Consider the following 12,108-nt stretch of genomic DNA (forward strand, 5'->3'; position numbering starts at 1 on the left):
CTTCGTTCCCCCTCGTCTACGCTCCCAGGTCCTGGAATGGGGCCATGGCTCCAAGCTGTCCTGTCACCCAGGCTCTGCTCGGACACTCTTTATTCTTCAACAATGCTTCTGGTGGCCCACAATGGGGAGGGACGTTTCCAGCTTTGTGGCAGCCTGCGACATCTGCACCCGCTGCAAACCCAACAACCGCCCACCGGCCGGCCTTCTCAGACCATTACCCATACCTCACCGGCCCTGGTCGCACATCTCGCTGGACTTCGTGACGGGCCTACCCTCCTCTGATGGGAACACATGTATCATGACCATCGTTGACCGTTTTTCTAAATCCGTCCACCTGGTTCCACTCCCCAAGCTTCCCTCCGCCAAGGAGACTGTCGAACAGCTAATCCTTCATGTTTTCCGTCTCCACGGTCTCCCCTCTGACATAGTATCAGATCGTGGCCCTCAGTTCACCTCACGCTTTTGGAGAGCCTTCTGTAAACTCATCGGGGCCACCCCCAGCCTGTCTTCCGGCTTTCATCCCCAGTCCAATGGCCAGACAGAACGCAAGAACCAAGCTATGGAGATCGCCCTCCGGTGTATAACCACCCAGGATGCCACTACCTGGAGCAAGTTCTTACCATGGATCGAGTACGCTCACAACTCTCTGCCGTCCGCCGCCACAGGGCTCTCCCCATTCCAGTGCTGTTTGGGCTACCAACCACCGCTGTTTCCCTCTCAGGAGGAGGAGGTAGAGGTCCCCTCGGCACAACATTTTGTCCGCCGCTGCAAACGGACGTGGTTACGAGCCAGACGATCCCTACTGCAAGCGTCCAGATCGTACAAGAGACAGGCTGACCGCCACCGCTCCAAGACTCCCAGGTATCATGTGGGAGACAGAGTCATGCTCGCCACCAGGGACATCCCCCTAAGGACACTTTCACGCAAGCTCTCTCCACGTTTCATTGGTCCATTCACAATAACCAAGCTAATCAATCCATGCGCTGTCCGATTTTTACTCCCTTCATCCATGCGACGCATTCATCCCACCTTCCACGTGTCCCAGTTTTTGCCTCTCGCCTCACGCTTAGGATTTATTATCGCACTCGGATTTAACGGCTTTGAACTTTCGCTTTCGTTTTTCGACTACGGCTCTGCTTAGTGTTTGTTTTGGCTCGTCGCCCCCGCTGACGGATTACACGGCTTCGGACTTCCGCTCTCGCCCCCCGACTACGATCCAGATTCGCCCCTCTACTGCTACACTGCTCCTTATATCTTTCCTCTGCTCGCCCAACGCCTCACAGAACCACCTGCCTCTCTGCACCTGGATCCATCTCTCCGCCTGCTCGTTCTCACCTCGTGACATAAACAGTATGTGGGCAATAATGTGTGTTGTGACATATGTAGGCAAAGTTAATGATAATAGTAATTATAATGATTAATTATGTAGACTATTGGGTAATTTAATTGACCGCCAGTGACAGGAGTAACATGTTATTATAATATATTACTATTGTTAAACGTTACTCTTTCATTTCTAAATAATAGTAATATATTTTACTTTATTTACTGTAACAGTTGTGTTTTTGTAATTTATCTATCACTTAATCATGTTTGTAAAATAGGATGCACATATTGTTTGTGTAATAACGGAAAATTCTTACTCTTGACATTTTTAAATAAAATATTTAGACTAGGTATAAGTGTCTTATCATTTCTGATATTATGTGCTTTTTTAAAAATGTGCTTTTGAATGGTGTCACGAAAACTCAAGGACGACACCCAAATGCAAAGACACAAACAAATTTTCAGTATTTTCTAAATTTAATTATAAAGAAACAACACTTTGAATACATAAACTGTACAAATTAAAGAAGACTGGCAGATGCAAACAAAACTTTATGAAGAGGCGGACAGGTGATACTTTCTGGAGCAAAGTATAAACAAGTTGACATTGACAAACTGAAACAAAGTAACCAGTTAATCAGTAGGACCGATCAAGGATAGGAAGAGTTGGGAAGAGTTCAGACAGACAGGCAGAATCCATTCTCCTGTAACCAATCCAAGATCATAGTGCACTGAATATATATATATATATATATATATATATATATATCTGTATAAACAGACAAACAGGGTTGCCACCTAGGAGCAAGCTGGTAGCGGGTCAGGATCAAACTTGAGACAAAGACCTGAGGCTTGAAACGTGAGATGAAGGCTTAAGTTCAGCAATAGACAAGGTCTGGTATCCAGAGAGTAGGGTCAGATATCCAGAATGCTCAAACATAGTCAAGTTACCAGTCCTGAGCACAGATGTGCAGATGGCTTTATGCTCAGGCAGGTAGGTCTGATGCATAACAAACAGCAGATGGGAAACAAAACAGGTTTAGGAGAATACCAGAAACCTATTAAGATTCTTCTGCCATGAATTTGAAACAGAACAAAGACTGAACAGGGCAAACTGAAATCAGACAATAGCAAACAATTTGGCGCTTAGATGTGACTGTAAGAGAATCTTAAGACAGAGTTAACGAGGCACGGAGAGAGTGGGAAAGAGAGGGAGAAACCTCCTGATCAGGGCTGCTCTGGTAATTAAGCAAAATGGCGGTCCAGATCGGAAGCCAGGATCAGGACAAAAATGGTACATGAGAACAGTAGCCGCGAGTCCTCTTTCTTTATTTTTACTTTTCTTTCCAATGCATTTTACCTGCCAGTCACTGTTTTTGTATGTTTGTAATTTACAGTGTTTGAATGTTGGGCTCAAGGGAGTTTTCTCCACACTGCATTTTTTCACTAAGTTGATTCTCTTTAAATTTTTGAGAAAGACCATTGTTATACATTGCTCACATTATTCAGGATTACTGCTCATTCTCAGCCATTTTTTAAGTGGGTATTCCCTGCATACTGCTTTTAAGCCCTTGGGTTATATTGCTTTAATGGTCAGCATTGCAAATACAAAACTACTGCTACCCACACAGCAGCGCTTTGACATATGTAAACAGTGTCTGAAGTCTTTAAGAAAACCCACGATTCCAATTGCACAAACAGTCTGAATGTGGTGGTGTGTGCTCATCAATATTACAGTCAACTTTCAAAGCAGCAGGTTAGAGCGTTCTCTCATAAACAGTGATCCGACAGGAACCAACAAATAATAACAGAAGGGATGTTTTTCACCTTCTTGCAGTTTAGTTTATTATGTTAATGGATTTGGAAGTGTGTGGTCCACTGCAACACCTGCTGGACAAAAAAAGTAGTTATTCGTTGTTATACATGTAAGAGTATTGGAAGTGGTGTTTACTAATGTTTAATTTATGGGACTTTGTAAACATGATCAACTGTTTTAATAAATTTGCTCTGAAGTCTTGGCTCAGAATGTGTTATATGTACTTATGTACTTTGTTTCAGGCCAGCTTTGTTTCCTCTGGAAACCGAACTGACATCTCTCTTGATGACCCGAACTTCTGGCAGAAATGGGCAAAAATCGCTGAACTGGAGATTGACTCAAAGGAAGAGAAGGTAAATATGCCAATTACGGCAATTTAATGTATTCTAGTTTTACTATTCTAATAAGCAGTTTTTACTCTCATAACTATGTACTGTTTAAATGCCCCTTGTAAATGTATAGCCATTTAGGGCAGATGCAGAGCAACCTTACTGTGGTTACAAAATTTTTTTTTATTGCTGGTTTATACAGTAATTCACACTCGTTGATGTTAACTAAATGTTGATGTTTCTGAAATAGAAATAATTTAAAACATTTTAACACTACGAACAGGGTGATTATTTTTGTCATTGTTATTTTAACATTACCACTAAAACTCACCTTTTTATAGTCTTAGAATAAATGTATATGCATTTTAGAAAATTTTCCATAAACTTTATACCCAGTTATAATTCATATGTAAATCAAATTTAATCATCTATATAAATAAACGAAAGGTTTTGTACATTCGTCTACAAACAGGGAGTGTATTTGGTTGGCAACGTAAGAAGTGCAACTTATCGTAAACAAGGCTTAAGATAGCCAACCTTACAAAACTGTATTTCTTTGTGTTAGTAAGTTATGCAGAGATTTCTGCTGTACAAATAGATGGGCAAAATATGTATGTGGGCTTCAATCTAAAATTATATCATCACTGATTACATTAAAGCTAATCAGTTTATTTTTAGCTTTAACCTTTTAACTATTTCTAAAAACACACTAACTGTGAATGACAGGTACTTACGCTAATAGTACATATTTTCTAAATAATGAGTATTAGAGTTATTGGGCATAATGTATTAAATCACACAAGCAAGGTGAAATTCCTTCAATGTGTGATCTGCAGTCTAATCTGGTCAATGATTTATTAGGTAATCTGTTGGCCCATGTGTGTCTGCATCTGCAGCACCATGTCAACACACATTAAAAATGTTTTTGTTACACCAGCGCTTAATCATCTACTTGTGTATGTGTTTAGATAATGCAGCTTCTCTTAACATATCCTTAGGAGAGTCTGGTGATTGATACACCTCGTGTGCGGAAACAAACACGACACTACAACTCATTTGAGGACGATGAGCTGATGGAATTCTCAGAGCTGGACAGTGACTCTGAGGAGCGGCCCTGTCGTTCACGACGCCTTGGAGAACGCAGCAAGAGATATCTTCGAGCAGAATGCTTCAGAGTGGAGAAGAACCTACTCATATTTGGGTCAGTCTCTGTCCCACATGGTTACTGCCTTACTTCAGCAAACATTTTCCCAAAAAATTATATCAGAAATATAGCCCTGTACTTATAATGTTAATAAATCTTTGTATCTCTACAAAGCACCTATACATAGAAATAATTAAATACATATTTCTTGCTTAATTTTTTTTTCCAAGTAATGTCAGCTGCTATTTAGCAATGTTAAGTGTTGATGTTGGTTAGCATTGTTGGTGGCACTAATAATTAATGGCAATATTACGCATAATACAAGTCAAATGTTTGGATACACCTCATCCTTCATTGTTTTCCAAATTATGAAAAAACACAGATGAAATTATGTAGTAAAGAAAAAAGTGGTAAACATGTTTGATGACAGATTGTCACATTCATGGCATTCTCTCATCAGATTTGCGAGATAGTCACCTGGAATCGTTTTCAATCCACATGTGTGCCTTAGCAACAGTCAATGTGGTTAAGCCCATCAGTGGTCTTGTGCAGAGGAACGGTGGGTACAGAGTCAATAGCTTTATTAGTGCTGCCACACCTACTGTACAAATCCGTATTTTAGCAAGAAACAATTAAGTAAAGAGAAAAGGCACTCCGTTATTATTTTAACGAAATAAAGGTCAGTCAATCTAGAAAATCTCAAAAACTTTGAATGTATCCCCAATTGCAGTCCCCAAAAACATTAAACACTGTAATGAAACTGGCTCTTATGATATTTTAATTTTTAAATTAAAATTTTTCTTGTCACATATGTCACAGTATGATGTGATAGGCAGTGAAATGCTTATATGACTCTTCATGACCTAAAAATAGAAAGAGTTGCAACACAACAATGAAATGGAACTATTGGGCTAAAGAATAGAATTAAGCTAAAAATTGAAGTGATTGGTCTCTTGTCTGCCTTGCAAAGGGTTTGAGGTTCCCACTCAGTGCCCAAACCCCAGCCATTGCCTATCCGGTCCCAAGCCCAAAGGGCTACGTTAGCAATGGCATACAGCAATCCTGCATAAAACCTTTGCCACATTGTGCGCGGATCTGTTGGTCCACTGTGGCGCCCCCTCGATGGGAGCAGCTCAAAATCTAACAGCACAGAATATATAGATATAAAGAATAGAATATATAAAGTATATACAGTAGTATACAAGTGTAAAAATATGTTGTGTGTGTGTGTATATGACAACAGCAGTATGATTAAACTAGGGAGTATAAAATAAAGTGTCAGCAGCAGTGTAATTGTCCAGGTCATTTTATGTGTATTAAGTTTATTAGAATGACCAGCCTCAGAAATCTCTGATTTCACATTGCTTCCACACTGGTTGGTGGTCAGTTAGACAATATTGCGTAGGTACTGGCTCACAGTTCTTTTAAATATCTTCATTGTGTGTGACAAGAGACAAAAAGTATGGTAGTTGAAATTTGAAAACGGGTACAAGGACACTTGTGGAGACGGCAGGAGATGCTTGGCCAGAGTCCATGACAGCATTGAAGAATTCTATCAGCCTGGGATCACAATGTCATGCAGTTCCTTCAGCTTTCAGAAATGTTTTCATCCAGCTCTGCTATGGTGGTTTGAGTCCAGTAATTAGTTGACTGTCGGGGATGGGTGTGTGGGGGAGTTTAACATTGCCTGCATGTTTTATGGTCTACAGCCTTTCTTGTCCTGACACAAATATAGTTTCCGGTGTCCCGTCTTATTTTGATCTGTGATCTAGCCAAACGATAGATGACCTTATTCGCTTCCTCTGTGTCCAAGCGGTTGTATAGGTCCTGGTAGCCCTTGCCGTGGCAACATTTTTCTTTATTTTCCTTTTGGTGGCCACCTACGACTGTCTTCTGTGCCAGCTATTGCCTTTATGCTGTCTTCTTTTTCTGCACTTTCCTCTTCACTTTGTCAGCCATGTCTGCTCATCAATAGCAAAGCCACTCTGGCTTTGTGACCCCCCCAGGTTGTTTTTGGCCATGGCAATGATTTATAGGCGTTGTGGCCAGAAATACATAAATTAATCTATACACATCTATACACCAAGAAAGTCCAATCCCATGGAGGTCTCACCTCACAACATACAGGATTTAAAGTATCTGCTACTAACCGCTTGGTGCCCAATAACCCAGCATCCCTTTAGAGGTCTAGAGAAGTTCATGTCTTTCCAGGGTCCATGTCTTTCTTGGCTACACAGTTCAAGCAGTTTTTTTTTTCAAGACTTACTGTTGTCAAGACTTATCTTATGGTGCAATAATATTAAACACAATATTTTAGTATTTAAAAAAATTTCTGTATGTTGTTGCATTGTAGGTATGTTAATTATATGACTAAGTACATGCTTACTCAGCTTTACAATAATTTCATCAACTGTATGTATCTGAATAGGGTTATCATTACTTCTATAACAAACTACTAAGTTTGTTATTTTTATTTATTTTTATTAATAAAAAAAATACTGCCCTGAACATACTGAGTTTTAAACTACATTACAGATGGGGTCGGTGGAAGGACATTCTTAATCATGGACGTTTTAAGTGGCACCTTACAGAAAGAGACATGGAAGTCCTCTGCAGGGCACTGCTTGCATACTGTGTCCGTCACTACAGAGGCGATGATAAGATCAAGAGCTTCATCTGGGACTTAATCACACCCACCAAGGATGGGCATAATCAGGCACTCAATAACCACTCAGGTAATAGCCTATATTATAATAGCTTTATTATCCAGTCTGTTAAATTTATTAAATGTAGAGACTTGTGTAAAACAATACGATACAATATGCTGTGTTGTTGTTACCCTGAAATACTTTTTTTGCTATGATAATCTCCTTTGCCGTATTTGACCCATTTGTAAACCGGTTGTTAATAGAAGAGGAGAGTCGCTATTCACAAACCTAAGAAAATTAAGGAGCATAAAATTCTGCATAAAGATGTGGATCAAGAGAAATTACAGTACTTAATGTTTTGCGCGTGTGTATGTTTCTGATTCTGTAAAGCTGCTTAGCGACAATGATTGTTGTTAATAGCACTACATAAATAAAATTGAATCTAATTGAATTGTTTGCACAATTATTAAAGCTTTATGTATTGCTTGTGTTTTTTTTAACATGGTAATTCCCTTAAGTCATTAATGGTGCCTGTTGTACTTGGAGGAGCACTGTAACAATTAGTTTTACTATTGTGTAACTCCTTATAATATAGCATTGCTATATCTGTGCTCAATAAAATAATATCTAAACTTTGAACATTGGCTTCATATCTTGTCATTGGATTTTCATAGAGACTTTATTTCTGTGCAGGACTGTCTGTTCCTGTACCCAGGGGGCGTAAGGGTAAGAAAATGAAGAACCAGTTAAGTCCTCCGGAGCTAAAAAATGCTGACTGGCTTGTCCATTGTAACCCAGAAGTAGTACTTCAGGATGACAGCTACAAGAAACACCTCAAACAGCATTGTAACAAGTGAGACTAAAAAAATGTTTTATGTGTTGTCATTATATTTGAAGTTGTTATAATAATGTTATAAAAGTTTAATATATATGTAAAAAATAATGTGGATACAGACAAAAAAATATCATTGGTAAATAGAAAAAGAAAGGGCATCATATGTAGCATCATATAAAACAAGAAAAATCACTGACATGCAGATTTAGAGATGTGGTCGCCCCAAGTTCTGCAACTCTTGAAACTTTTTTCTTTTCCATTGTGTTTTTTTTCCATGCGACTACTGATATAGCTTCAGTTTTTTTTTGATTTTTTTTTTTTTTGGTCATATTTAATTCTGAAATCTTCTCTGTGTGGATGAATGAAGAAGGAAATGTGGTCTTTGTGCCCATTCATGTTTATTTCCCCAAGAGGGGGGGAGAGTGAGAATCCCAAACGGACAGAACTACTGGTAACGAACTTAGCTAATGGATATACGACAAAGAGCACAGTCTGCTTTTGCGGCAAGGTTTGCAAAAACTCAACAGGTCTAAAAATTCATCAGACCAAGATGGCTGCCTGAAGGGAGGACAAGTAAGGCAACGTACAGGTGTAGTGGCACGCACTAGTAACAAAGTGCTCGTCACTGACCCTAGTAAGACGGAGGAGGGGCCAGGCCCGGAGTCACCCCACAGTGCCCGGAACCTCCAAGCTGCACCAGTCCCCCTGCAGAGCTGAAAACCAGAACACCGTTGGGTGAGGTGGACTGCTGCCAACAGCAAGGAGTGGCCCCAGCTGGACGAGGACATAGATAAGATCATGGAAACAACATCAAAGGGCGACGCAGACCACAAACTCCTCGCTATGTGCACCCTCATAATGACCATAGGTGCAGAGCGGTTTGGGGTGGCAGAACGGTCAACGGGTAGCAAATCAGCAAGACCCAACCGGCGGGAGAACAAGATCAGTCAGCTTAGGCAGGAGCTAAAAACCCTCAAGCGCAAGTTTAGAGTAGCAAAGGAGGAGGAGAAAAGTGTTTTGTCTGAGCTCAGGAAGATCGTGAGAACAAAGCTTGTCACACTCAAACGAGCCGAGTGGCACAGAAAGAAAGGAAAAGAGAGGGCCAAGAAGCGCAAGGCATTCATCAACAACCTGTTCAGCTTCACCAAGCGACTTTTGGGACAGAAGAAGAGTGACAACTTGTCGTGTACTGTAGAAGAGATCAATCACCACCTCAATATCACCTTTGGTGACCCTTTAAGAGAACAAGAACTGGGCCCTTGTGAGGCACTGGTTAAGCCGCCAGAGCCCTCGGTCAAGTTTAACATCTCAGAGCCCACCCTGAAAGAGGTCAAGGAAGCAGTAATGGCAGTCTTATACAAAGTCTACAAGCAGTGCCCCAAGCTCCTCGTACGACTCTGGAGGATCATCAAGGTGATCTGGCGAAGGGGAACGGTCGCTGCCCAATGGGGGTCAGCTCAAGGTGTCTGGATTCCCAAGGAAGAGGAGGCCAGTAACATCATCTCGTTGTTGTTCGTCAAATGAAAGATCTTTTTTAAGATACTGTCCCAACGGCTAATGGAATTCCTGTTGAAAAACGGTTACATCGACACTTCAGTGCAGAAGGTGGGAGTCCCAGGCATACCGGGATGCCTGGCTGGACCTCACAAATGCCTTGGGATCCATTGCTAACAAGCTGGACGAAACCGCACTGAAAAGACGTTATGTGCCAGAGAACATCACCAACCTCATTTTGGATTATTACAACAACTTCCAACTGAGGGTAAGATCGGGATTGTTAACATCTGCCTGGCAACGCCTGGAGAAGGGCATTATAACAGGCTGCACCATCTCAGTGCCACTCTTCTCCTTGGCTATGAACATGATTGTAAATCAGCAGAGGTGGAGTGCAGAGGACCCTTATCAAAATCTGGCACTCATCAACCCCCTATTAGAGCCTTCATGGACGACCTCACAGTGACTACAACCTCTGTTCCAGGCTGTAGACAGTTACTCAAGGGGCTAGAAATACTCGTCTCTTGGGTGAGAATAAGCTTTAAGCCTGTCAAATCCAGGTCTCTGGTCCTAAAGAAAGGCAGAGTGGTTGACCAGTTCCGCTTTACCATAGGAGGGACACCAATTCCATCAGTGATGGAAAAACCTGTCAAGAGCCTGGGCAAGGTTTTCAATAGCTCCCTAAGAGACACAGACGCCCTACAGCAAACCAGGGCTGATCTGACTATATGGCTTGCAGGAATAGACAAGTCGGTGCTACCAGGAAAATTTAAAATCTGGATCTATCAATATTCTTTGGCCCCTACTTGTCTACGAGGTGCCCATGTCCATTGTGGAGACGATGGAACGTACCATCAGCAAGTTCCTCTGGAGGTGGCTTGGGCTCCCTCGATCCCTTAGCAGCATTGCCCTGTATGGCCATTCCACCATTCTGCAGCTTCCCATCAGCGGCCTGTCAAAAGAGTTCAAGATCACATGCGCCAGGGAGTTGATGATGTACCACGACCAAGTCCACCTGGAGGGCTTCTCAACACTGCTCACGATTGGAAACTCCAAGCCGACCTGGGGAGACAGCTCAAGTTCCCAGAATACATCTTGACCACTTCATTGCGCCCAGATAAGGTGCTAACATCTGACACATCAAAGCAAGTGGTCCTGGTTGAGCTTACTGTCCCCTGGGAACACAGATTGGAGGAGGCCCATGAGCGTAAGAGGGCCAAATAAGCCGAGATAGTGGTGGAATGCTGTAACAAAGGCTGGAAAGCTCGCTGCGAGCCAGTGGAGGTTGGGTGCCAGGGCTTCGCGGGTCATTCATAACCAGAAAATGGTTCTGGCCTTGACTGGTGTTGGCAACTGTTTCTCTGGGGACTTGACAGTTCGATAGTTCATGACTGGAACTTCTTACAAGTCTACCTGGGTCTTCAATAACTACCTGGACTCCATATTAACATCAATTAACATCAGCTATTTTAGCTGAACTGCCTCCCACCCTACACACTGTATATATGCAGATCATTTACTGCTTTTTGTTTCACCCAAATGAGGATGGGTTCCCTGTTGAGTCTGGTTCCTCTCAAGGTTTCTTCCTCTTACCATCTCAGGGAGTTTTTCCTTGCCACTGTCGCCCTCGGCTTGCTCACCAGGGACAAACTGACCATTTTGATTCATACAAATTCACATTTCATACAAACCTAAATAATTCTTTTGACTATGTAAAGCTGCTTTGCGGCAATGAAAATTGCTAAAAGCGCTATACAAATAAATTGAATTGAATTGAATTGAATTTATTACCCCGCATGCTTAAACTCCTTGGAGTAAAAGGGCAGCTGTGCAGAAAAAAACATCATAGAGGCTGCTGAGAAAGGCCTCAAGATGGTTATGGATCCGGAGGGGTGATCCGTGGAGTAGTGGGCCACTTGGACACAAGTCGTGGGCTGATCACCCCCTGCTGGGTCGCCCGAGCGAGGGTTCATCACTGATGATGTGTCCAAGTAGCACCTTGTGGTTTATTAAAGAGCTACATAACTCAGCTAAACAGGAAATCATAGACATTATGACATTATGAGACATTATGACCATATGACCAAACATCTCTTGGGTTTTTTTAGTACTTTAATTACTTTAAATATTGTTTAGGAACTTTTGTGGTTTTTATGATGTCATTTTTTTTATTTAAATTTTTTTGTCGCTAGGGGGCTCCCACATTAAGGCTACTACTACCATTCAGCCGGAAGGGGCCGAAGACTATCAGGTCTTTCCTCCGAACTGTGTGACCCCAGCTGACCGCATCTTTTTGAACTGCTTGCTCACGCACCGTTTGGGGCGGAGTAACACACTCGGAGGAAAGCGCTAGCCGCTCCTTCCGCGTGCGCGAGCTCACAGACGCCCTGATTGGCTGTAGAGCCATGATTAATGTGGGCGCACGAATTACCTCTCATCCCTTCCCTCTGTGAGTGCTCGGCCAATCAGCTCTATTTAGGCCTCCGGCTGTAAGAGGTAACAGCATCACCCGGAGA

General features: G+C 42.0%; 1 protein-coding gene across 5 annotated transcripts in view; it reads left to right on the forward strand.

Moving 5' to 3' along the window:
• The window catches only part of chd6 (chromodomain helicase DNA binding protein 6), a 91,261-nt gene that overhangs the window by 53,570 nt on the left and 25,583 nt on the right, over positions 1-12,108 (forward strand). For all 5 annotated transcript variants that reach the window (XM_053498096.1, XM_053498100.1, XM_053498097.1 and 2 more), the window contains exons 19-22: positions 3,385-3,495; positions 4,470-4,672; positions 7,151-7,350; positions 7,957-8,116. In XM_053498096.1, coding sequence (XP_053354071.1) covers positions 3,385-3,495; positions 4,470-4,672; positions 7,151-7,350; positions 7,957-8,116 — 674 coding nt within the window. The remainder of the gene's footprint in view (positions 1-3,384; positions 3,496-4,469; positions 4,673-7,150; positions 7,351-7,956; positions 8,117-12,108) is intronic.

The sequence above is a fragment of the Clarias gariepinus genome, chromosome 6 (genome assembly GCF_024256425.1).
Source record: "Clarias gariepinus isolate MV-2021 ecotype Netherlands chromosome 6, CGAR_prim_01v2, whole genome shotgun sequence".
In the NCBI taxonomy this organism is placed as follows: domain Eukaryota; kingdom Metazoa; phylum Chordata; class Actinopteri; order Siluriformes; family Clariidae; genus Clarias; species Clarias gariepinus.